We start from the raw sequence: 27,937 nt of genomic DNA on the forward strand, positions 1-27,937 counted from the left end.
GCAACCTCGGCTCTTATGACTCATGGACTTCAACTCACAGAATTCCTGAGCCATGCTGGCTCAGGAATTCTGGGAGTTGAAGTCCATGAGTCATAAAAGAGCCAAGGTTGCCTACCCCTGCTCTAGCTTTCCATGTTTAAAGAAGGCAGTTGTACTTACTTCAGAGTACCTTGAAAGAAGAGGATTATCTAGACCCCTTCCAGTCAGGTTTCAGACCTGGGTATCGGATTGAAACCGCACTGTTGTCACTTTTGGATGACTTCTGGTATAATGCATTCATTCTTGCTCCTCTTGACCTCTTGGTAGCATTTGATACCATCAACTATGGTATCCTTCTGAATCCATATTTCTGAAATCTGATTAGGTTTAATATTTTGTTTACATGGATGCTTTGTATGTGTTTATGTCTTTTTTATATTGCATTTTGTTTATGTGGTTGTTTTATAACAGTTGTAAGACATCTAGAATCATGTACTTGAGATGTGTGACTGTGTAAATGGAAGAAGGGAGGGAGGGAAAGAAGAAATTTAAACGGCCCTCAGGAAGGATAAACCTCCTAATTCTCTGGAGACAGTCCAGAAAGATATCATGGTTAATCATATGGAAAGCTACTGAGACATCAGGACAGGTTGTACTCCCTGATCTTGATCTCTCCAAAGATTATTCACTAACACTAGGAGTGCAAATTCTATGATGTGCCTTAGTCTAAAGCCTGGTCAAACTGGTATATTTCTTGTAGCCTTCTGGAGTTCTTAAATACAACATATATGTTTTAGTATGTAGCTGTACTTACATGACTTGAAATATTAAAGTAGGGAGAGTTAATGGAAAATAAGGCAAAGATGGATATCAGTTAAATTGAATTTTGTAAGTTAGAACTAATAAACAAAATTGTTGGATATAGTAATTATTTCAAATTAGTTTTTTCTTTTAGCATAGGGTTTTTAGTAGTATACAGGTAGTCCTCGACTTACAACCATAATTGAGCCCAAAGTTTCTGTTGGTAAGCGGAGACATTTGTTAAGTGAGTTTTGCTCCATTTTACGACTTTTCTTTCCACAGTTGTTAAGTGAATCACTGCAGCTGTTAAGTTAGTAACATGGTTGCGAAGTGAATCTAGCTTCTGTGTTGCCTTTGCTTATCAAAGATTGCAAAAGATGACATCACCCCAAGACGCTGCAACTGTCGTAAATATGAGGCAGTTACCAAGTGTCTGAATTTTAACCACGTGACCATGGGACTCCTGCAAGGGTCATAAGTGTGAAAAATGGTCATAAGGCACTTTTTTCAGTGTTGTAACTTTGAACGGTCACTAAATAAACTGTTTTAAGTCAAGGATTACCTGTATTTAAAAGATAATAAGTCAAAATGTGTTTTTTTTAATTTATAAGTTTTTCTCATATTAGCATAGCACATTTTAAAAATACGTCTTTTCAGAGATTAGGATATCAGATGCTATACATGTAGGCTGTAAGTATTATAGCTTACATATTTCTTTTTGGTCTGGTACTACAGCTGACACCATCTGGCAGTGTTTCTCTGATAAAATCAATGCAAGTGATAAAAAATCCTATTAAGACATGCGATAAGGTATATTCTTTAATCCAGAGTTTGACGTCTCAAATCAAACAACGAATGGAAGATCCTAAATTTGCAGGTAAATAGTTTGCTTGATCAGACTGGATTGGTAATATTAATTATGCATATTTATGCAGTGGGCTAATGCCTCCTTAAGTAACACCAGCTGCCTGCAATTAGTGCAGGTTCGCATCCCACCAGGCTCAAGGTTGACTCAGCCTTCCATCCTTCCGAGGTAGGTAAAATGAGGACACAGATTGTTGGGGGCAATTAAGCTGACTTTGTAATAATGCTGCTTGGGGTGTGTGTGAAAGCCCTAATAAGCAGGCATATACATAGAATGAAGGCTACTGCTAAGCTTGTAAGCCGCCCTGAGTCTTTGGAGAAGGGCGGGATATAAATGGAATTAAAATAAAAAAATTTTTTTGTTATGACACCTTTTTATTCAGGAACAACTTTCAGAATAAAAAATTGTAGTAGTTTGCTCAATGACTCTTAGCTACTCTAATATATTAATAGCAAATTAACTTCACTGATGTAGATGGCTACGTAAGTAAAATAGCAGTAACCTTGTGCAGGAAAGAAGATAGCAATAGGCTTAGTTAATGCCAGAATGGCAGAAGTACAAGTGTGGATGTGTAAAAGAAAAAAATAAAACAAAACCAAGCTGTAAGAAAACTGGTTGCTCTAAAGCTTAAGGAATGGGTAGAAATATTTCTTTAATGTCTATTGTAACATTCCTTTATGTTACTTTAATCAACTCTCATTATCACTTTTTAATAATTGTTTGTCCAACTAGATATTCAACTTTATCACAGTGAAACGTTGGAACTAATGTTGCGTAGGTGGGCCAAGCTTGAAAAAGACTTTAAAACAAAGAATGGAAAATATGATATAAGTAAAATCCCAGATATCTATGACTGCATAAAATATGACGTTCAGCATAATGTCTCTTTAAAGCTAGAAAATACAATGGAATTATACAGACTGTCAAAGGCTTTGGCTGACATTGTGATCCCTCAGGTATGTACATTGCAGCTTACATAACACTCTCATCAAAATAAAAAGCTATATTCTCCAGACCATATTTATTAACTGTTAGGGAAATGAATAAATTTACTGTCTAAAAATGCATTTGTAGTTTATAAAGCAGTTTTTATGAATTATCACAAATTGAAAAGCAGTACCTCTTTCCCTTATTAAATTGAGGAATCTGATATTTAAAAAATGGCACATATCTTGTTGACAGACTGAATCCAGAATAATGGTGCAATGCTATATTTATTTACTCAGTTGTGGATTCTACACAGTTCATTAGGTTTTCTCCTAGTTGTAGCCTTGTATACAAATAACTAGATTATTTTAATGTGGCTTCCAATAGAATCATGGGGCATATTGCTTGTATCCTATGATTAACTCAGATCTACTCCATAAGAAGGAGCAAAAACACGGTTCAAGAAATTAAAATATGAGGATTACACGATACACTATTCAGAATGAGTCCATTAAAGGAAATAGGATTGTAATGATACTCAAAGAATATTGCTAAGTAGGTACTTTAATAATATACAGTAAACAACAGGATCATCTAGATTAGAGGTAATGGATCTATAATAATGATCATCATTGTGTGGTGGCACTGATGGAAGACATCAAAAAAATATTTGGCAAACTACAAGGGTTGCTAAATTCAGTATCAAGAAAGCAAATAAAAGTACTAATGGGTGATTGGAATGCAAATGATCAATGAAATAGAGGAATTGGAATTATAGATGGATTTGAATTCGGTTATTGCTAACATGTAAAACAGACATGTCAAACTTGCAATATCACGTGACGTCACGCAACGTATTGGGATGGTTTCGCCATTGCTGGCAATGGGGTGGGTGCAGCTTCCGGATGACGTGTCTGGCCTGCGGGCCGGCAATATTAGCCTTGGTGGAGCAGTGGGCTAATGCCTCCTTAAGTAACACCAGCTGCCTGCAATTAGTGCAGGTTCGCATCCCACCAGGCTCAAGGTTGACTCAGCCTTCCATCCTTCCGAGGTAGGTAAAATGAGGACCCAGATTGTTGGGGGCAATTAAGCTGACTGTGTAATAATGCCGCTTGGGGTGTGTGTGAAAGCCCTAATAAGCAGGCATATACATAGAATGAAGGCTACTGCTAAGCTTGTAAGCCGCCCTGAGTCTTCGGAGAAGGGCCGGATATAAATGGAATTAAAATAAATAAAATAAATAAAATAAATTTGATTCATACAGAATACAAAATTAGAGTACAAAATAACAATGATAATATAAATTTTGTTATTATAAATGAGATAACAATAAAAACTAGCAAAATAATGTTTATGGAACAACATAAACACAGATCCTATATTTGGAACTTAGCAAATAGGCAATATTATCATCCAGAACAAAAATCGTGGTGATTTTGCACCTGGAAGCCAATGTGACCAAAATTGAGACTCATAATGAGACCTGTGTTGTCATCATTTTGTCTAAAGTTCTTCCCCACCTCCCATGGGTTTGCCCTTCCTCCATTTTAATCAATTATTTTGTTTTAATTGTTTTAAGAATTGAAGTGAAAGCCTTTTATCACCTCATGATATTGTGATGATGGGACATAAATAGTGGTGAGATTCAGCCGGTTCACACCAATTCAGCAGAACCGGTAACTAATTTTTTGTTGCCCAGGCCCGAATAGACTTCCAAAAGCGGCATCCACACAGAGAAGTGGTTGTTCACATATTTGAATCCCACCACTGGACATAAATGATCTCCTGTAATATCCTATAAAAAATGGGATGTTTTTAGCCATAATGTCAGCAAAAAAAATGAGCTTGTCTCCACATCTTTATTACATAGAAGCTCCATTTTAAAATATCTCATCTGAATCCAGTGGTGATTTAAAACCTGTGTAATATACAGTAGTGGCCCAAATTGTGGAAACCTTTTGGGAAAAGTGTATTTTTGAGGTTTGATGGTTAATAACACCACTTTTTTTTGGAGTAGTACCATAAAGTTATACATCAATGAAAAGATAATTTAATCGAGAATGTAATGCAACAAAGTTTGTTCAATTATCTGTACTGAATTCTATCAAAAGTTATAGCCAAATAAGCAGAAAAAGGAAGCACAACTTACTTAGGTTGATATCAGGTAGCTTTCCTTCATCTGATTGTAGCCAATGAGCATGAGTGTTTAGAGAGCCAATCAAGTGTCATCTTGTTTTGGCAATGAGCCAGTCAGATCACAGAAGGATTCAGTTATTCATGTCATGTATTGAAGCTGAGAGCAGGACATTTGTCAGTGTGTTATGTGATCGCTATCAAGTTGGTTGGGTTTTTTGTGTTCTTTCATTTAGTGAGCTTGTAAAATGTAATAAAATTAAAGTAATGGTGCAAAGAGTTGACTGGTTGCCCAGAAAGTGATGTAAAATAGTATTATTAAGTGAACAATGCTACAGTTATAAAGAAATTAGAAGAAAAATTGGTGGAAACTTTACCAAAGGTGGCATTTCTACTGTACACTTTTCCCAAAAGGTTTCCACAATTTTGGCCACTACTGTAGAGGTAAGAAGGAATAACTGATTCTCTCTCCAGTGAATATTGTATCTTTAACCTTTTGTCCCTGCCATAAAATAAGGCTTTAAAAATGTATCTAGTGAATCCAGTAGATGCATTTTCTGGAGGAACCTGTATCTAAAAATGTGCCTGGGGCTGCTTATTCTTATCAAGTGTTCTCACCTATTTTGATATATGGTCCTACTAACTAGCATACAACCCCTAGAACACTGCTCAAAGCTATGTGGACTCAGGTTGAAACAAGTTCTCTATTGCTGTCATTGTTTAGGTCCCATTCTGTTTTATGGGTAGGTTAATCCTAGGGGTTCTTGTCCATATCATTGCTCTCTGAGTTGACATGCCATCCTGTCTTCAAGAAAAATAGTACTTTACAACTTAGCAAAGAACTGCAGTGTTTATTTTGTTTTTTAGTCCAGAGGCAGATCCAGCAGCAGGACAAGGATCAGAGGCTCATACCTATCACCATTTACTACTGTGATATTATCTGAAAGTGAAATTATCTCATTAAGGGCTTAGGTAGAAATATGTACTTATCTAACCGAGTTCTAGATTGATAGGGAATTTTCAGGAGTATCCAAGTTTATTTTCACATTCTTTTCACTTAAGGAATATGGCATTACTGAGGCTGAAAAACTAGAGATTGCTAAAGGTTACTGCAATCCACTTTTGAGGAAAATTCGGTCTGATCTTCAGAGGACTCAGGATGATGATACTGTTAACAAACTCCATCCTTTGTAAGTTTTTTAAACTATTTTTGGACATTACTAAAGCCCTTAAATCACAATAAATTTAGCTAAATGTTTAGTTTAAAATGATAGCCTCCAGTCCTTCTATGAAATCTATATAATTTAAGCATTAAAAAAATCCTATGGTCTTCATTTATACATGATCGCAAACATGGTAAATTGAGACACTTGAACTTAATTTCCATTACTTTCAAAGGTAATTAAGTTTTAATATCTCACATGTCACACTTGCAGTTTAGCTTCTAGGCAAAGGTTCTGATTTTATTTTTGATCAAGGGTGTGCAGATTTTCAAATACAGCATTATATTTTGCGTCTTAAAACAAGGGTTTAGCTTCAGATAATTCAGAGTATAAAGCATATATTTTTCTTAAACATAAATGTAGCACTGATTAAGATTTCAGAGTTCCCCCACTTGAAATTTAGGTCCAAGGTAAGTATGGATTCATAAAGGCTGTATAAAATTTAAGCACAAAAAACCAAAAATATATTGTTTTATGCCTAGGACCTAGGTGAATTAATCATGAACAGGAGAAAATTGATACAGAAGCTTAAAGGGTGTGCCTAATTCATTATTATTAGTAGAAAACTGTGGGAATGTTTGTTAGTTAATGTTTAGAGTTTAGATCTAGAAATTTTAGATTTTTAGATTTAGATGCAATGTATGGTGCCCTTTACTCACTTCTGCAATTTTATTTTTAGATATTCTAGTGGGGTTATGTCTCCTGAACGTCATGTTCGAACTAGGCTGTACTTCACCAGTGAGAGTCATGTCCATTCTTTGCTTTCAACTCTTCGCTATGGTTCTTTATGTGATGTAAGTGTTTCAGTGGTATTCCTTTTCAGGAATACAAGTAGGCACATTTAATAACTCAATAAACTACTTACTCAGTAATATTTTTTCTTTCAGCAAATAACCTGAAGAATTATCTAGAGAGTCATCACATTGACTTCTAACCATTTCAATAATGGAAACATTGACTGATATATCTTGCAAAAATCGGGTTACCTTTTTGTGATTTCATTGTGATCTAAAACAGATTAAAATACTAGTTAAAAGATAGAACTAAACTAAGGTTTAAAGCCATATTTTGTTGAACAAGCTTAATAGCCTGGTGTGCATGTTAATGAATTTGCTAGTAAGTTAAAAAATAATATGCAAAAAATGAATGTTTTAAGATTAATTTCTGGCTGGCTATGCGTCTTTATTTTTCTGATGTTTTGCTTGTCATCACTTGATAAGTTAATATATAAAAATGAATTATAAGATAGATCAATTGAAAATACATTTAGAGTTCCTATATGGTAAGTCCGCTTAGGATTACAACATACAATTAGTTTAATTTTTATTTATTTATTTTTTTTATTTTAATTCCATTTATATCCCGCCCTTCTCCGAAGACTCAGGGCGGCTTACAAGCTTAGCACTTAATATAAGTGTTAAGGTAAAAAGGGGGATCAACACAGAGACAATACTAAACAAATGGTATGTACATGTTTTTTTTTATCTAAGGCATCAAAAGATGAACAGTGGAAGAGAGCTATGGATTATCTCAATGTTGTCAGTGAACTCAATTACATGACCCAAATAGTTATCATGCTGTATGAAGATCCAAATAAGGTAAGGAAACAATAAAAAAATAATTTAAGACAAAAGCCAATTACATATAGTCAGAATATGACCTGACATCCATTTATTTAGGAGGTTTCGTCAGAAGAACGCTTCCATGTGGAGTTACATTTTAGTCCAGGAGCTAAAGGCTGTGAAGAAGATAAAAACTTACCATCAGGTTTTGGTTACAGACCTGCTTCACGGGAGGTAAGTGTTTTTAGAAATGTTTCTCATATGAAACTTAAGAGCACTTTTCATGTCATTTCACAGCATTTGGTTGCTTAAATAAAAATCTCCAGTTTTCTTTTGGGTTTAAGTTTAGAAACTTCTTTTAAATATATTTGGAGATGTACTTAACTATTTTAAGTCAGTCAGTATTGCACTTTTTCCATGTAATTGTATAAAAATCAGAAGCCAGTCTATCAAGTGATAATTAGCAAGGACTTGCATTACAAATTGAATTAGACTGCTGTTATAATAGAATTAATACCTTTGTTATTAGGTATGTTTGATTTAGAGTGCTTTTCAATATGGACAAGATATAATAGATTTTGCTTAAGAACTGTCGTGTTTAACTGACCATTAGAAATTAACGGTGGCACTTAAAAAATAATTTCCTGACTGATCCTCACATTTACAAAATCCCCGCGGTAAAGTGATAGAGATTTGGGCACTTTGCAGCTGGTGGGCATTTACTGTTACAGTGTCCTGCGGTCATGTGATTTCCATTTGTGTGCTTTGCAACTGGCTTCCAACAAGCCGAGTCAATGGAGAAGCTGGCAGTAAAATCACAGGTGTCTCTCTTAACATTACTTGATTAATAACTGAATGGGAATGACATTGTAAGTATGTCATAGTCGCAACACTGTACAATTCTGGTTAGGGTCATGGTATTTAATATTCAGAGGAATTATGCTTTTAGTATGCTTGATGAAATTTTATATCACATGAAATATCTGTTTTCTTGTAGAACGATGATTCAAAACAAACATCCCATAGAAATGAGAATGATGAGGACCCCCATGCTTATAAAAGAGATGAAACTGATCGTTCAGTAATGATGTTCAAGCCAATGGTGTCAGATCCAATCCATATACACAGGAAGTCACCCCTTTCAAGACCCAGGAAAATGGGTTCAGCAGAAGTAAGTTTAGATATCCCAGTAATTTTTTAAATTACAGTTCTTCCCCAACTAATCAATATAATTAATGTTCGTGATACTGAAAAATTAGAAAACGTACTAGTATTATAGTGGTTATTTGATTGATTATGTACCATCAAATCACTGTCAACTCCTAGCAACCATAAAGATAGATTTTCTCCATGACAGTCTATACCTAACCTGGCCTCTGAGGTGTTCCAATGGTGCACACATTCCCACAATACTCTTGTATATAGTTTACTTAATTATAATATTATACTTAATCAGGAAGATACTCAAGGAAGCAAAGGGAAAATCAAGTTTTTAAACATCTAGGGAAAGTCTGCATTACTCTGAATAGTAGTTATAGAACAGAATTAATGAACCTTTTGTAGATTTCTGGGAATTAATCAGCTTTGAGTCATACTGGCACAATTGGATAAAGTGGGAATATTAAATCAGTGTTTCTGGCTGTGTAAAATTGACAATACAGCAATACATGCATAACATGCTCAATTTCCTTCACCAGGTATGGCATAATTACTCTTGCACCAGAAGATTGTACTCGCTTCCATTCTTTGACCCTTATTAGGCTTTTAAAAATTAATTCAGAAGCCTTTTTTATGTTGACATGATGTCATCTTTCTTGATTGCTTGCTTGATTATTTCTACTATTTTTATTTTTTTGTTTAAACTTTTTAAGATTATTTACAATTGCATACTTCATTTTGTACCATGGATGTTTTAATGACATGATTATAACCTGCTGAGAATATTTGAACTACAGTATGTAAAATATCAAATAGGTATGGCACAGCATCAAATCTGGCCAAATTAAGCACTCTCCACTGAGGTAGAAATGCAGTATTAATAGGCTGAAATTCTTCCCAATAGGCTACTGTCATAGTTTTTGGAAGATGTTCTACATTTTTTTCTTGCCAAATATATACTTACCTGAGTTCCATTTTATCTCAAACCTAAGGAAAACCAAAAGTTGGACAGAAGAGTTCACAATATTTTAGATTTGGAATATGTTTCTTCAAGATAATAGAAATGTATCCAGAAGAATCAGAGAGACAAGCGAGCCATTAATGAAAATAAATTTTAGCCTAAATTTTAAATTATAAAACTGCATGTGACCCTATAGAGAACCTAATCCTGATTCTACATGCAATAAAAAATTGAGATGCTCCTAGACATTTGGAATATGGATTAGCAAAAAAATCGTAAAATGAGGTGGTCTGACTCAGGAAGAGAGATTTGCTATAATAAACTTATTTCTCAGTAGTGAAACAGATTAAGATGTTCACTGACCTTTTTATGAATGGTTTCAAAGGCTGAAGAAAAACCCCAAACTACATCATATCCTGTATGCTAATATTTTACATTTTAATTCTGAGGAAAGAGTAATACAAGTACAGTAATTCCAAAACATTTGGCAATGTAATGTAACTGAATTTTAGTATTTTTAACTAGTTTAAACAGAAGTACTGCAATCAGTTTGCTATAATGGTTAAGGCAGGGGTAGGCAACCTCGGCTCTCTTATGACTCATGGACTTCAACTCCCAGAATTCCTGAGTCAGGAATACTGGGAGTTGAAGTCCATGAGTCATAAAAGAGCCGAGGTTGCCTAACCCTGGGTTAAGGCATCGGGCTAGAAAACTGGAGTTCATGAGTTCTAGTCCCACTTCAGGCAAAAAGCCAGCTGGCTGGTCTTAGGCAAGGGCAGTCATGAGCCGTGGTGGCACAGTGGTTAGAATGCAGTATTGCAGACTAATTCAGCTCACTGCTGATCTCACTGCTGAACCCATTCAAGGTTGACTCAGCCTTCCATCCTACCAAGGTCGGTAAAATGAAGAGCCAGATTGTTGGGGGCAATATGCTGACTCTGTAGAGAGAGCTGTAAAGCACTGTGAAGTGGCATATACTCTAAGTCTAAGTGCTATTGCTATTCCCTCTCAGCCCAGGGAAGCAGGATTTTCTGAAAACTCTAGCCAAGAAAACTGCAGGGAAAAGACCAGGCAGTTGCAAGCAGTCAAAAACTGACTTGAAGAGAAAAAAAATCCAAACAGTTAAAGAGTAATTGACATTGCTTATGTAGGAAAAACTGAGGCATTAGATAATCTGGAAGTAGTGGTTTGACAACAAACCTTCTTTGCTTCCGCTTTGTATTCCGGAGCAGAAGTGGTCAGTTGTCCAAACTGTCCATGGGTGTTTCTTATGGCATGGTTGAACTATAGAAAATCTTCCTTTGTCTGCTGTAGGTCTTAAGATTTTGACAGAATTTATTAGTCTTTGTACTACCTGCCATTCCTCTCAGTCTTTAAAAAAAAATATCTTCTGCTTTGTGCAAGTTTTGTCTGTCTATAAAGGTCTATTAGTAACCATTATAAGAACAGTAGCTCAGGTTTGGCAGAGAGAATTGCTTAAACGGTGCTTAAATGTAGCAAACATAATCAGTTAAGCTGCCTTCAGTGGCATCCACAGTGACAGTCACTGGCTTCAAAACGAAAGCCCCAGCTTTGCACACATTGCACACTTCCATTTTGAAGCCAGTAACTGTTGCTGCAGACGTCTCCAAATCTTTACTTGTAGGGGCTCTTCCTTCTGTCCATTGACAATTCAGTGTTAGCTCTTGTGACATAAACTTCTATTTTCCAACAATTGCTGTACATAATGTATGTCTTGTTATTTTGAGCCCTCCTATCTTTCATCTAGCAATTGCACTGAATTCTTTTGACATAAGAACACTTCTTAGTTAGCTGGTCTGTTGTAACCAAATTCTGTAACCTGTCCTTCCTTTACTATATTTCCATAGCATTTGTCGCTTACAATAATGGGGAAATGTATTACTATAATAGCATAAATACTTTTATTAAATTTCAACAGCTTATAATTTGTAATAATATATGAATATTTGTGAAACATGCTTTCTTTCAGGATGCAAAAAGATCTGCTATAACAGTATTATACCTATCCTCTCTAGATTTTGATTTATACATGTGAGTTCTATTAGTTGTATACCAATTAAAATCTTTATTTACTGAAGGTAGTTATTTGAAACTTAAATATGGAAGCCTGAAAATATTGTTACAGTTACACTTTATTACATTTCTTTTGAAGGCATCGTTTGTATACATTTAAAGGATATTGTCAAATTCTTTTCATCTCAAAGAAAAATACTGAAACATCTTATTTTTATTTTATTTCATAAAATGACTTCTACTCACTTTTTCTCTAGATCCTGAGATTGTTACCATCAGTGTATATCGACATAAATTATTTGTAATTTTGTCATTTATAAACAAAAAATGTTATTTTTTAAAGAAAATATTCCTTGTGAACTTGATCTTGATACTTAATACTTAACAATCTTTCAAGTGATCTACTGTATTGAGATTTACGTGTATGGAACATTGTTGATGTGGACGTTTTTTTTACTGGTGACTGATTTGGTTCATTTATCTGCACTTAAAACCAAAAGAAAAATAAGGCTTAACCAGACTATTGATTTCACTGATTTCTAATTAGAAAAAGTTAATAATATATATCTTCAGCTTTAAGAAGTTATCTGCTACTGCTATCAAAGTTCAGTTATATAATTTCCAAAGAGTTTTTAATTTTATTTCATAAGAATACTCCATTAATGGTAGAAGATGCAGCAAAAGTGTATGTATGTGTTTGTATGTATGTTTACCCAGAATTATGTTTATGTCTAAAACACACACACATACACACACAGTTTCACTCATTTCTGTGTAGAGTTTAAAAAATCACTATTAATATTGCTGATGTACCTGAAGCAAAACCAGTAGCTGAAAATGTTGCTGATGGGTTTTGTTTGGTTAGAATCGAGCTATTTAGAAAAGAGTGGAACTATATTTTATTTTTTTACCATTTAGCTCTGACTCTAACGTTGCATGCTTTGCTGTTTTTTTGCCCCCTTTCTCATTTCCAGGAAGAGAGCCCCCTGAGTGTGTCTAGCCCAGAGTGGCTGCATCATACCAGTGGTGTGGGTACTGGGCGTCGAAGACGCAGATCAGGGGAACAAATCACTTCTTCCCCTGTCTCCCCTAAATCATTGGCTTTCACATCCAGTATTTTTGGCTCATGGCAACAGGTTTTTAAACTTTACTTCATTAAACGTTACTGTGCATTCCAAGCAGGAACCAATTGTCTTTAAGGACATCTAATCCCTTGTTCTGGATTTTGTTCAAAGTAAATTACTTCACCTTCCATTAAAATATGATTTTAAAAATAATAGTTACTTCCAAAAATGCCTGGGGGGGAAAAAAAGCAAGTGCATGTCTTATTTTTGTTCGCTTTTTCCTACACAATTTTCACTGAACGTATTTGGTTATGGAATTAGTTTCTTTCAGCACTGTATGGATTATTATGGGTTTCAGCCTAATGAAACAGACCTAAGCTCTGGCTTAGCTGTCCTTCAAGGCTTTTTTTCCTAAATAAATAATAGCAGAGCATCTAATTTGGTGGCAGGCAAATCTAAATGATTTTGTTTTCTTTTGCTAACATTGAAAATAATTGGATTATGCTATATTTGGGGTTAGAAATAGATAATATTTTCAGTTGTCATTAACTGTGCAGGAAAAAAAATCATTAGTACTAATCATTATTTTCTCCATACGTTAACTGGATATACTTTTTCCCCCTCCCCCCTCTCCTCCTCCTCACAGTACTTCACCCATTGTCGTATAAAATATGCTGAAATGGGAAAATGAATATAATATTGTATATTTAGTTAAATACGTTAGTCAAAAGGCTAATACTTTAAAGCAGTTGTATTGTTTATACTAAACAACGGATGGTGTTCTGTTGTGAAAACTTTTCTTTAAGAAACTGTTGTTTCTATTTGCTCTCGACTTTTTAAAATATTTTGATGTAGAGAATAAGTATTAAGTTTTGAACATCAGAAATTCATTCTCGTAGGGCTGCATATGGTTCAGTGATTGTATGGTGACTTCATCAGCCTGTCTGTGTTTCCTTTTTTTTTCCCCCTTCCAATACAGGCGCAGTTTAGGAGTATTCATTTGGTAAACTAAACTAAAATGATCTGTGTTTTCATAATTTTCTTGGTGTCTGTCCTGTTTTATCATGAATGCCTGCTTGCACCACTTCATTGCAAGGATCTCATGAGTGAAATGGAACCCCTTCAGCAATAATTGCATGATCTTTCATATTATGTTGGTATTTCTACTAACCCATTGTATGGCTTTTTAATACTTGTCTGTCTTAGCAGGTGGCTGTTTCAGGTTTAATGGATTCAACCAGCCCATTAGACTGCTTTCCTTATTTATCTCTTTCTTATGTCCAGGCACCATCAGAAAATAATAGTCTTTTTCGACCTCCAAGAACAATTGTGGAGCAAAAGACCAGTAGTATAGGTATGTATATCTAATAAAAAATTTTGAAATAGAAGTACCCTGGTTTTAATATTGTTCTGATAAAACTTGTAGGTCTGAAATTTGGCATCACACTAATTTTAATACCAACTGATATTGGATCAATACCAAAAACACTAAGATTATTGGGATGATATTCCTTTGTATCAATTAAGATGCTCTTGAAAATCAAGCCATTCTTATTTTTCTTATTTGCTATCTTCCTTTTTTCTTTAAAACAACAGTAAAAGTTCTTTGCACTACCCCAAATTCCATCAACTACAGCTTTCAGTATATAAACATAGATAGCTATTGTAACTGCTGTCTTATAGCACATTTTATTTTAATCCAAATACTGTTTTCTAAATAATACTGCAGAAGGATACTGATTTTATTAAATCATACTTTATGGTATTATCAATATTGAAAGCATTATTGCCTTCTTCATCTAAAAAGATTTCCAGGGCGTGTTGCAATAAAAATCAGAAACCAACAAAGCCATTAATGATTTACAGGTTTACAGTAAATGATTTCACAAATCCAAAAAGGGATGATGAAGGAAGAAAGGAAAAAGTAATCACAAGTTACCAGTTTTCAAAGCTAAAATTCTTTTTATACACTCTTTAACTGGGAAAGAGAACCAGCTCAGCGGAACTAGTCTTCTAACAAAGCAAATGTAGAGGCTTTTTAGGCTCAGCATTCACTTCCTGCAACCTAATATGTTGTCAGTAGTACATTGTTGATTATTTGTGTTGTTAGATATAGATGATCTGGTTTGTATAACTTTCAGAACATCCAGAATTATAAATATTGGCAAATAACTTGACCTGTAACCAGTTTAAAATTTCTGTATTTCTCTATTAAATTCTTTAGTCCCTCAATGCAGCCTATTTGGTGTCAAATCATATCAGAAGTTACCTTAGACCACAGGTCTGCAACCCGCGGCTCTGGAGCCGCATGCGGCTCCCAGTCCTCTGCCATGTGCAGTTCCCCCCCAAAAAAGTGGGACTAAAAAAGTTCAACCAATCAATTCAAATATGCAGGGTAGGCGCATATCTCGCCTTGGCTCCACTCTTCAGTCAAACCCTGTTCTGCGCATGTGCGCATGTACGCGCATGTGCACACATTTTTGCGGCTCCCAGTTTTTCCTTTTGTGAGGGAACCGGTTCCGAGTGGCTCTTTCACTGTTTCAGGTTGCTGACCCCTGCCTTAGACAAATGTATATACATCAGGTGCTCTCGGTTTTTTGAATTTACTTTTTCTAATTTCCAGTCTTCCTCTCTATGCTATATCGTATTGTCAATGTGAAAAAAACACCTGATCTACTTATGTGCATAAGTGAAGGTACATCTTTGGTTCCAAAATTTTTGCTACAGATGTAGCACTCGTTTACATTGGATGGGTTTCATCATCACAGGTGCTAGTAACGTTTTGCTTTTTGTTAGGTCATCGGTAGCTACTGCAACTCCTTGCAGTTATGGGCATATATGGTTAAAGTTATATAGATCAGTTTTCAAATATGGTAGGAAATTTCCCCTGTTACAAGTTCAATTGAGAAACGCATTATATCAATAGTTGAAAAAAATAAATTGCATCTACAGTAGCCTCTTTTGTAACTTTGAAATGTGAATTAGATAGTGTAGATATGCCACAGGAAAAAACCTTGTGTTATTGTATATTAATATTACTTTTTATAAGTAAGTTTTTAGTTATTAGCAAAAATTGTTTTATACAATTTCAATATTAATTTGAAATTAATATATTTTAATACAAGTAGAGTGAATTTAGCTACTGGGTATATTTCATAGGATCCATCTACCAAAGACCCAAATGGATGTAAGCCACAAGCACATTGTTTGATAAATACTCAAGAATTCCAGGAAAATTTGCATACGAATATATGTTCAGTTCTGCTGTATCTAGAATTCTATCTTCATTTTTTTTCAGTTCAAGTACAGTTTCTGAAATCTAACCTTTATAATTCCACTCTTTTTATTTTATATTGCCTGCTTTTCCTTTGCCAAGTTTGTTTATCCTTCATTTAAGGACAACCTTATCTTTGGTAAAAAGAACTTTAAACACAAATTATTATAGGAAATTACTGTAAATATCACTAAGATGCTACAAGCATAATGTAAATCTGTCCAAGGCAATGCCACAAGGTGCCTTCTGTGTGGTAAGATCAAAGTGCTTGCATGCTGCATGCATCCCAATATGAATAGAAGAACACCTGGTTTTTGTATGTATTTTCTCTAACTCCCATCAGGGTCTCACTGTGCGAGCCTGTTTAGCACCTCAGTGCTCGGGGGGTCTTCAAGTGCACCTAATCTACAGGATTATGCTCGTACTCATCGTAAAAAGCTGACTTCTTCTGGCTGCATAGATGGTATGTGCACACTTTCGCACATGCATTTACATTTACACATGCCCTCTATATTGCACACTAAGGAAAACTTTAAAAAAGGCCTAAATCTTTTGACTGAGAGGAAGGCTAGGTTATTATTTGGCACTTTTAAGTACAGTGAATCTTACTGCTTATTTTTTCAGCATTAGGTTGAGGTTAATGTTTCTTCAGTTCTTCTGTAACATATCTTCTGAATAAAAGCTTTAAGAAATACAATCTATAAAAATATTAATGTTTTGAAGTATCACTTCAAAAGTGTTTTGAAAAATGTATTTTGAAAATTCTTGAAATTGGTAAGGAATGAAACAATAAAAATATAGATGTTTTAAAATTATAGTTTAGGCTTTGGACAGTTAATGGAAATGACAGCACAAAATTTTGAATGGTATTGCAATGTTTTCTAACATATTTGAGATTAAAAACACATACACCTTTTTTCTGCTGTCACTACCTGAACATTAAATGCCAATCATGCATAATTTTGTGCATCGAATTTGCAGTTACTCCTTTAAATCCATGCACTCCAAATCCTAGTTAATCTCAAGCAAAAGTTATTTTTAAATCTATCTGGCCTATGCACTTTTTCCAATACCTTTTGCATGCCACTTAATTCTAACCTTTTTTTTAAAATTTCCCTTCTTCCCACCTTCCTGTCTTTTCTTGAAATGTCCCTCTTCTCTGGTAGCTGGTTTGAATTTCAGGTACCTGTTTTTCTCTTTCTCAGACACCACACGTGGTTCTGCTGTTAAAAGGTTTTCTATCACATTTGCTCGACACCCAACCAATGGTATGTTTTGCTTTTATTTAAAAAAAATATTCCCTTGCTTCATCCCTCTCAAAAATGGGATGCATATTATTATTCCACTATCTTTCTACATTCCATCTTAAGCACATAGAGATTTATCCAATTATTAGGTATGGCAATTAATTAATCCCTTTTCATATATTAATTTTATTTTTTTTAATTCACACATCAAATCTTTTGGGGAAATAATATGAAAAATTAGTTCAAGTCTAATTATACACATTCATCCAAATGACTGTTGCAATGAATACATCTTAATGTTTTTAAAAACTTTTCTGATCTTAAAGCTCCTTGGACTCTCTTCATAATATTCTTTGCCTTCTTGCTGCATTAGATATTTTCATCCTGAACCTTTGTACCACAGCATAAAAAAATGTCTTGCTAAATCAGATTAAAGTGCATTTTCTTAAGCATTTTGTTTCCAATAGCAACCATCAGATGGTGTTGAGAATTGCAGAAGGCAAAAAAGAAAAGGCATTTCTACTTCTTTTTGTCTCCAGCACCCCAAGCTACACTGCCTTTAAACTTGGGGTACTGTTTATTTAATTTCATTAATAGTTATTGATAAGAGCACCTTGTTAATTTAAATTGTCATTTAAAATGAAATCTATCAATCATCTTTCTTGAAATTGCATTGCATTAAAATAAAATTTAAAACAGTACACTATACTAACATTATCATGAGTTGTTTCCCTTATTTAAATCATCTTCTCATTATGATGGAACCAGGTTTTATTTAATTAATATATAGCTGAATTCCCTTCAAGACTGTGAATGAATTCAAAACTGTTCTTGTTGTTAAAATTAAATGTTGGGGGGAAAACAACCTTTTTCAGTTCCCATATGAAACATTTTGCACAAACTTTTCCAGAGTGAATCTTTTTATTACAGAAACTGAACTGACTGCCACACAATAATAATGCTCCCTTAGTCCTTAATTCAAAATTTTCCAGTACTATTAAGTAAGAAAAAAATCAATAAGTAAAAAAGAAATGTGGGGTCTTACTAAAGTTACAGAATTATTGTTAACTCTTTGATACACTTGATTATTAGAAACAATCTAAATAACGCAGGAAATACTTGACTTATGATCATAGTTGAGCCTGGAATTTTGGTCATAATTCGTTGTGGTCCGAAGTTGAGTCACCGTATGACTGGACTTGATTTTATGACTGTTTTTACAATGGTTGTTAAGTGATTCACTGTGGTTGTTAAGCAAATTAAATGGTTGTTAAGCAAATCACATGTTCATAACTTCAAATCCAGCTTATCCAATGGGTGTTTTTTGCCAGAAAATGGCAAAAAAGTTGTAAAATGTGATCATGTGACCATGGGATAGTGCACCAGGTTGCAAATTGTCAAGCACCTGAACTGTGATTATGTGACCATAGGATGGTGCAGCAATTGTAACTTGAGGATAGTTGTAGCTTTTTTTGAGTCCATCATAACTTCAAATGGTTGTTAAGCAACAGTCAGAAAGCAAGGACTACCTGTAACAGGTCTACTTTAGTTATGAAAAATATTTTTGAAGACATTTTGTATATATTTTAAATACTGTATGGATTTGGAAATTTGTTTGGAACATGTGAAAACATGTTTGAGCTCTAAAATTAAGCCAACTAAAAAGAGAGAGAAGCTTAATGCAATAATGCAAAGCAACGACGTTGGATTTTTAATGTTAACTATTACATATTTACATAAGCAAGAAAATTCTAATAGCTAAATACATTTCACCTAAATTATGTTCTTAATATACTTTGTATATTATGCACAACTACATTACAAAGCTTTCTCTGATCTATTAAATATGTTTCTTAGTGTCTTTAATAAATTATTGTATGCTTTAGGTATTCATTTGAATGTTAAAGATATTTTCTGATACATTGGTACTGACTCTTAGAGACAGGTGTGGTTTATTGTCTTTTCTTCACCTTTTCATTGGAGCCTCTCTTTCTCTTGACTTTGGTAACCCTAACCTTTTTTTCAGTCTTTCCCTTTTTTTTCATCTTGAGTAAAAGAAATATGGTGAAATCAGTACCTACTGACAGTGCTTTACCTTTTCTGGGCCTCTGTGCAGAGCATCCAGACCTCTATAGGTGCTGGTCGGTTTCCTCTGAGGAATTTCTAGGCTTCAGTGGTACGTCTTTATAGCTTACAAATGTAAGACGGCAGGGTGGCTTTCTGTTGCTGTGCTAACCCTTTCATTGTCTTCCATTTTGAGATAGAGATATATCTTGCAATAAAAATCACCCTAGAGCTATTGTTTAATTAAAAGCTGGGCTTGTTTTTAAGACATTAACTTAAGAAAGAAGTTTTCTTTTTCTTTTCACAGAGACAGCCTCTTAGGAAATATCTAAGAGCATTTGATAATTAGATAATAGAACTGCTAAAGGTTGAGTATTTGCGTGACTACTCTATAGCCAAGGAAAGATACTAATTATAACACAATTTTCCTCTACATTTTTCCCCAAGGTACTGATATCTAAGCATTTGGATAGGCATGAGCTCTTTAAGAGAAAAAATAGTTTGTTATAAAATTCCTTCTTGTAATCCTGGAGTTACTTGTGCTTACAGATTTTTCTCTGGTAAAGAAAAGCTGCAGTTCTTGTGGAATTTACTGTAATGCAAAGAAAGGGTTTGCGCTTGCCTGCATGTATACTGTTGTAGTTTATTTTACCAAGCATTAAATACAATTAATTTGAATTATCCATAGAAACTTAATTGCTACAATTAAACCAAATGCCCAAATATCCTTAATAAATATTACTTTACATATGAAATATTACAGGTTTTTAAAAAATGAGGCAAAGGTGATATTGAAATCATTGATAGATTGTGTTAACATTAATATTACATTTTAAATGTGTCCTTGTTTTTGAAATAAATGCCTTGAAAATAATTTAGAGATCTAAATTATTGAATGAAATACAGTTTCATTCTTTAAACAATATAATATATGGACATCATTTTGTGGGCCACTGTCATAATCAGTTCATGAAATTCCTTTAAATCTCACATGTATGTCTGTATGTATACATATACACAAAATCAACTATTTGTTTATTTGTTAAGTTTTCTTATTAAATAGTAGAATACCTATAGTTTTGTCTAAAATAATTATATAATTAATGAGGCAAGTATTATTTAACACATGTAAAGTCTTGCATGTTGATATTTTATGAAAGGAGCTTTCTTAAATTTTAACTCAGAATTGTATAATTTAAAACCTTCCAAATTATTTTCGAATGTGGGTGGGAAACAGTTTCATTGGTTATATACTTAGGATATATTTCAACATTAACTTAACTAATTCATAAATAGGTCTTTTGCTAAAATGCATATATATGTGACTGTAAGATTACAGCTATGTAAGTTATGGATAAATTGCTAATTTAAATATGCATGTTCTATTAAGATTATATAGAATTATAAGCTTCATGTGAAATAACCTCTGAATCCTTTGGTCTAAGTATTGCTTTAGTTTGTGAAGTGGTCAGTGTATTTATATGTATTTATATACTTGAGTGATTTTTGGCCATTCTTTATTCTCCTGTTTGACGTGTACTATCTCTGAAAATTTACACTGTAGAATCAGGCAAAATTTTGGAACTACTTTTGATGAGAACAAAAGAATTGTCAAAATCAGAAATTTGCTGTTGAAACATATTTCACTACACATGGCATCGGGTACTTTTTTTTCCTATTGTACCTTTAAACTTTTGTAGATCACTTTACTACCCAAAAAAAAAAAAGAATTCAGTGCTTCAGGGCTTTTATGGTAAAAATCTGTGGGTTTTTTTTCTTTTTTAGGCTTTGAATTATATTCCATGGTGCCTTCAATTTGTCCTCTAGAAACTCTCCATAACTCCTTGTCTTTAAAGCAAGTGGATGAATTTCTTGCCTCAATTACAGCCTCAACCTCGTGTGAAAATTTTCCACATACATCTACAGCTTCCTTTCGTAATTATTTACTATACATTCTATTTTTCAAACTGCAAAACATTGCTAAGTGTAGACAAATCATTTAAAATGAGAATTAGCACTTGAGTTGCTTACATATCTCTTTATATACTTAAGGTTTAGAAGAACAGAATCTAAGGCACAGATACTGTACAAAACAATGTCTAAGACAGACATGTCAAACACAAGGCCCGGGGGCCGGATCCGGCCCGCAAAGTGGTTTCATGCGGCCCGCGAAGCCATCCTGGAAACAGTGAGGGAACGGCCCCCACTGCCTTGGCCCTGGCCCAGAGACCCTCCTTCTGCCAGAGACCCTCAGATCCGTCCCACTCCTGCCCAGGCCCCCATAGGCACCCTTGATGTGAACGATGTAGAGCTGGCCACGCCTACCCAGTAGGCCACGCCCACCCTGGCCATACCCACCCGGCCCCCTGAGGGCAACCGCAATGCTGATGCGGCCCTCAATGAAATTGAGTTTGACACCCTTGGTCTAAGATAAACAACACTCTATAGTCATAAAATTCAGATTACAGAAGGGGCTACCTTACAATTGTATTAATTTGCTTGTTTGTTTGTATAGATTTAATTAAAAAAAACTTGATTCCAAACAATGCAGGGTACATATTCCATCCTAAGGCCTGTTGAAAAACTCATTTTGATGGCCAGACCTTTAGTGGATGCCAGACAATTTCCAAACAAATATGCATTTCTTATTTTTCCTTTGCTTTAGGATTTTGATAGATTCACTCAGCTGAAACTTGCTTAACAACAATACTATAACATTGCCAAATTTATGTGTTTAGAATATATAATAACAAAGGTTATTTCCACCTCTACAAATACTGAAGATCCCCACAATCTTAAGTTGCTTGTATTATTCCATCCACAGCAACAATCTCTTGTTCAAGACTACTTTTTCAATCAGCTTCACCTACATCTGAAGGCTCAAGAGAACTTACAAACTTTTCCATGTACTAACTTATATGATATTGCAATTACAATATCACATAAGCCTTCCCATTACGGTTGCAAATTTTGACGGTTGTCAAGTGAGAGAACTATGCCGTAATTTTAGACATGGGTTGTAAGTCCATTTGGTCATAATTTTGAACAGTCATTGAAGTAATATCATAAGGTAGTATCATAAGGTGTGGATTATGAGAGAAAGACCCAGATTTAACTCCACGGAAACTCACTAGATAATATATAATGTATAGTGTCTGGAACTCCTGAAAGAACAAGAGATAAATCTAATGAATTTTAAAAAAAGAATAAACCTATAGCCAAATGTACAACAGTAAACAATATCCAGCTGCTTATACTGATGACTGAAAATTCCAGAAAGTGTACTTCCACTACTATTCCAGTGTTTCAATGATGTGGTTCATGATCTAAGGGAGATTGAGTAATTTTATTGCCTAAAGATTCACATAGACATAGAATAACAGTTAGAAGGGACCTTGGAGGTCATCTAGTCTGACCCTCTGCTCAAGCAGGAGAGTCTATACCATTTCAGACAAATGGCTCTCCAGTCTCTTCTTGAAAGCCTCCACTGATGGGGCACCCACAACTTCTGAAGGCAAGCCATTCCACAGGTTGATTGTTCTCTACTGAGGAAATTTCTCCTTAGCAGTGCTAAAAAATAATAATGTGGTTTTGTTACAGAACTTATCCTGCCCCGTTAATCTTTTAGGTTCTCCGTCATTTATTGAATCCATTACAGAAAGAAAGTGTTCTTTAAATACATATACCCCTGCTAAAATCCAACCAACAACATTTGAAGACTTTGCAGGGCGGAGATCTGTTGAGCGAAGCCCCTCAGGTAAGTAATGCTTGAAAAAGTTTAAATGTTCTCATATCAGTAAGCTTTTAATTGGTCATACTTTTAACAATCAAATTTATATACTTTTAATCTAATTAAAATCTTTACAAACCTGATTTTCTGTTTAATCTGATCAGCATTGAATTAAAAAGATGAGAAATGTTTTATTAGGCAAAACCTTTTTACTTTAACTGATAACATATAAGTACAGGTAGTCCTCAACGTACAGCCACAAGTGAGATAACAATCTTCAGTTATTAAGTGAAACAGTCATTAAGCAAAATATCATTTACTTAACAAATGCAATCCTAGCACTCCTGGTTGTGGTCATTAAGCAATCTCCTGGATCAAGTGGACAGAGCAAAAAGAGTGTTTTATATCGAGTTGTATCCCTCCAATAAGCTACTCTTTTCCTGTCAAAGAACTGCCTGCTGGAGGAATTCTGCCTTGTTCTCAAAAAAGGCTGTCTGAAAAAGGTCCATCCAAAAATCCCAGCAGAATTTTGACATAATTATTTGCAGAGTTTTTGCAGCCGGCCTCCCAAGATCAGAAGAGATATGCTGCATTGTCCTGCAAAGATTGGGTGAAAATGGTCCACCCTTAAATCCAAGCAGGATTTTGGCATGGAGTGTTTTCAGCAGTCAGCCCCCATAACCTTTAGTTTCTGGGGGCTGCCTGCAAACACCTCATGCTGCAAATGGATTTTGGCATGGACCATTTCCACCCAGCCCCCAGAAACCAGAGGGAGTTCTTGTGACCTCCCCTGCTGTCTTCCCCATTGACTTTCTAGGGAAGACAGCAAGAAATATTGCAAATGGTGATCACATGATTGTGGGGCAGTTGATAGTAATAAGTGTGAATAGGTTGCCAGTAACTAGATTGCAATCATGTTCACAGACACTGCAACAGCCATAACTGCACGCATTGTCTCTTTACATTGTAATTTTGAACAATCAGTGAACAAATGGTTGTTAACCAAGGACTATCTGTGTTTACAATTGTGCTTAATACACAAATGGAAAAAATAGTTTGACCTATGGAAGTGAAATACTGTACATAAAAGAAACTCTTCTAAACTCCCTTTTTTAAAATGTTTTTGCTTGCACCAGTGACTTGAAAAAGTTGAAAAAAGAGAGATGCTCTAAAGTACTGTATAATAATCATGTTTAATATGAAGCTTGGCACATTTTTCAGACTCTTTTACTTAGTTTGAATGCTCCAGAAGTAGTGTTCCCCATATGTTGCAGATCTTGATTTAACTGACTATAGTTGAAAGTATTTTGTGTGATGTTGCTCATAATATCTTGACTTATTTACTATCTATCATTTGCCAGTACTGTTCAGTTTGCTTCCAGTCCTTTTCATTTCTTGGGATTCTATTAAATATTGCAAGTTCAGATTAAAAGCCACATGTGAGGCCAATTATGTAAACATTTCTGTAAGTTATGTGTAGTTATAATTTTAGGTTTAGTGGAGGATTACCAATTTTTAAATTGATATATGATGTAAAACACATATCCAGAAGTTTTAGTTCTAAGAATGATTCAAAAAAAGTGGATAAACACACATTGAAATAATTGAAAAAATTGAGTAAACTCTTGATCTAGTCAGGTTTGGCAAGGAGATTAGTTTTAAGCATTGAAAGGAGTTTCAGCTGTTCTGATTTAGTTTTGCTCATAAAACATAAGCATGTATTTTAATGGTGTGCAAAACACCATTCTGAATTTAAACCCAGTTATTTATAGTACAATGCAAGTTTCAGACGGACTAGTTGTTAGAGAAAATTTTTGAACTCATTTGTAGAAATTGTTTTGAATTCAGAATGAGTTATGAGGTGTTAAAATTTGACTGAAATAATATTTTGTTTCTGTACAGATGCCACTTGCTCTTCAGTTCCTGATATTTGACTGTACCATTAGAAGACAAAAAGGATTTAAATAATACTAGTGTGTTGTTAGTAGTAAAATGCTTTCTGAAAAGGAATTAAGCACTTCAGTCAAAACTTGAAGGAACACTTCATTGCCTCTTCTATAACGAACAAATCCTTAAAGAAAAAGACAGTTTTTGAAATCATATTTGCCACACAGTGTGTTTCATTGTATATAAAATAATTTCTGGAATGTATAAGTTGTATATTTTTCAGGTTGAAGGTGACTTCCTTTCTAAAATATAAAAAGCAACAAAGTTTACACTTGTAATTTTAAGGTACCAATATCTTAAATGTACAAACTGCACAAAATATTTCCATCATTGTTGTCTAAAATATGCGCACAATGCAAAACCAAAACAGCCTAGCATAGTAGTTTGTATTGCAGATACAGCTAGAAAGGGAGAGAAGACAAAAAATATTTTTAAAAGGCCGTTATTTGGAGATAGATTTACAATAGGCCTTTTAAAAGTTTACAATAAGCCTTTTTTCATTATCAAGAAATATTAACATGGCTCTGGTTAATGGCTACTTTTCTGAATACTGATCCCTAAACTAGAATTTAGCAACTTATACTTTATTTCTGGTACACATGAATGTTGTTTGACTTACAGATGAAAACTGTTTAGGTTCTTGGACTTTGAAAATGCAAGGAAAATTGAACAACCTGTTGTAGAAACTAATACTCTAAAGCTAATGTGTCATATATTTGGAGTCATGTAAGGACTAATAGCATCTATATAATATTGTACAATTGTATCGTTAAAAGTTAAATTTGGTTTCAGTTCACAGAACAGCTTCACTGAAAATTTATTCTAACTTGACAAGAGTCAGGGCCAGGAAAAACAAATTAAAAAGAAAACATTTTAATGCTAATGTATTTTATTTCCATTTCATGCATGCTCACTACTAAGTTAAAAACTCATTCTCATCCTATGTCAATTACTTTCTCTGTCAGCAGCAGTTGTATAGGGAACAAAATCTTGGTGTTAACTCCATTCTGTTCAGTCTTTCGTCTGTCAAATGCAAGGTTTAGATTGTAATCTCTCTCCATGCTTCAATTTAAATATGGTTTCTGGAAGCATTGCATCCTTTCCTATTATATCGAGGTACCTCTAGTGAGATTTCTTAGCTAAAGTTGCACTGTCCAAAAGGTCATGTACTCATAAATTAGTATCTTGCCCTAAGCAGACACCTGTGCTCAGTCTTGGTATAGAAGTACCTCTTACTTTTTCCTATTTGAATATGAGGCATTTTGGGAGTCAGTCATGGACAGTATATGCATGATTTACCACATTGTTTGTTTACATCAATATCTAGAATTTGTGCAAGTGTATTCTAACCTATGCTTTAGTATAGAGCATGAATTAATTTTGATTGCATTATTTATGAATTTATTTCCTGTTTACATACTCTCCAAAGGTTCTTTTTTTAAAAAAAAATGTTTGCAACAAAGGTTTCTGCAGAACACTGTTTAAAAGTATATTCCTATAAAAGGTTAACAGGGCTTTAGAAAAGCAGAAACAGCTGGTCTGTTTACATTCATGATTGTAATTTTATATATCTGTACATGCTGTCATTTGTCTGTTTTCAAATGAAAAGAAGTTGCAACAGAACTAATTCTATGAAATTAACTGTTTCATCACTGAATGTATGGGGATAACCCCATATAGAAAATAGGCATATCACTGATCTTTTAATCATGCCTACTGGTGGACAATGTTTAAAGATAATAATCAGCATTATCAGATCTCCCAAAAACTGGAACTGTGATTTTTTAAAAAAAATATTCAGGTTTGTCAACATCTATATATTAATTGTCTTTTGACTTACCTTATGTATCCTGTTCAGTTATTGAATGGTTCATATATTTTCAGTCTGCAGTAACTGTAATTTATGAATGGCAATATTTTCCTTTATGCTGCAAGAGGCCTGGATGGAGTGCCTTTATAAGAATAAAAATACTTCTCGTTCAGTAATTTTCCATAAAAGTGTAATTGCTTATAAAGCTTGCCATGGCATTGCTGTGCATATTATGTGGGATTATATAAGCAATTATTAATTATTAAGATACCAAATATATGATGGGTTCACAGTTCTCATTGCATTCTAAAATACAAGTTTTTAATATGGACAATGTTTGTCTTGCTCACCTATGAATGTATATGTTATATTTCTTTTTCTATACAAAATGTTTAATTATGTGTAACATTCCAGTCAACCAAAGAATAAAAATTGAACGTGCTCTTGAATAAAAGAGAGTCTGCAAAAAACCAGCATCCATTCTACTTGATCTTTTACAGGATTTTTTTTATTGCTATTCATGCTTATACATGCTGGACAAGGGTCAATGGAATACAAGCGGTATTGGACTTAGTTCATTTGTGGCTATATAGAGTTGATAGGCTGAATCCTCTTTTAATTCTGCCTCCAGGTTCTGCCACTCCTTCTCCTACAAAATAGTGTATTGAAAACAGCTCTTCTATATTCAAATCAAAATGATATGACACTTTGGTATAAATCTATGCATTAGTATAAATAAAGGGCACACCTCACTATGAGCCACAGTGCAAAATATGAGGGATAAGCTCTTAATTGACAGATACACGTAATATTCTGGATGTTTTTCAGGATATCTTGTTCTTCAACTATCTGAAAGGATGTGACATTAGATCAGAACCTTTTAACCATTACATAAGAGCGCCAAACACACAGTAATGAATGGAAATTATAGGAAAGCAGATTGATTATAAGAACCCCATTTCCTAGCTATTAGAACAATTTAACAATAGATCCAATTAATCAAATAGTTGTGGGTTCTCTTCCCCGAATCTGCTCAAGCAAAGCTTAGGCAGTGATCTATGCAGAATGTTTGCTTTGATGTTGTTAGTGACAAGGGAGTTGGATTCAAAATGTTAAATGGTCTCCTGTAATTCTACAAAGATGGTTCTTGCTCTTTTC

At 34.2% G+C, this 27,937-nt stretch overlaps 1 protein-coding gene across 3 annotated transcripts in view; it reads left to right on the forward strand.

Annotated features, from left to right (window-relative positions):
- PPIP5K2 (diphosphoinositol pentakisphosphate kinase 2) overlaps nucleotides 1-27,253 on the forward strand; it is a 65,021-nt gene extending 37,768 nt beyond the window's left edge. The window contains exons 18-31 of one of the 3 annotated variants that reach the window (XM_081320260.1): nucleotides 1,516-1,657; nucleotides 2,378-2,601; nucleotides 5,768-5,895; nucleotides 6,608-6,722; nucleotides 7,419-7,526; nucleotides 7,608-7,724; nucleotides 8,488-8,661; nucleotides 12,618-12,779; nucleotides 13,992-14,061; nucleotides 16,325-16,444; nucleotides 17,187-17,249; nucleotides 21,078-21,227; nucleotides 22,921-23,049; nucleotides 24,925-27,253. In XM_081320260.1, coding sequence (XP_081176386.1) covers nucleotides 1,516-1,657; nucleotides 2,378-2,601; nucleotides 5,768-5,895; nucleotides 6,608-6,722; nucleotides 7,419-7,526; nucleotides 7,608-7,724; nucleotides 8,488-8,661; nucleotides 12,618-12,779; nucleotides 13,992-14,061; nucleotides 16,325-16,444; nucleotides 17,187-17,249; nucleotides 21,078-21,227; nucleotides 22,921-23,049; nucleotides 24,925-24,956 — 1,734 coding nt within the window. In that variant the 3' untranslated portion in view covers nucleotides 24,957-27,253. The remainder of the gene's footprint in view (nucleotides 1-1,515; nucleotides 1,658-2,377; nucleotides 2,602-5,767; nucleotides 5,896-6,607; nucleotides 6,723-7,418; nucleotides 7,527-7,607; nucleotides 7,725-8,487; nucleotides 8,662-12,617; nucleotides 12,780-13,991; nucleotides 14,062-16,324; nucleotides 16,445-17,186; nucleotides 17,250-21,077; nucleotides 21,228-22,920; nucleotides 23,050-24,924) is intronic. The other 2 variants (XM_081320258.1, XM_081320259.1) reach the window with 2 other exon arrangements.
- The last annotated feature ends 684 nt before the right edge of the window (nucleotides 27,254-27,937 follow it).

Source organism: Vipera berus (genome assembly GCF_964194415.1).
Source record: "Vipera berus genome assembly, chromosome: 2".
Taxonomy (NCBI): Eukaryota; Metazoa; Chordata; class Lepidosauria; order Squamata; family Viperidae; genus Vipera; species Vipera berus.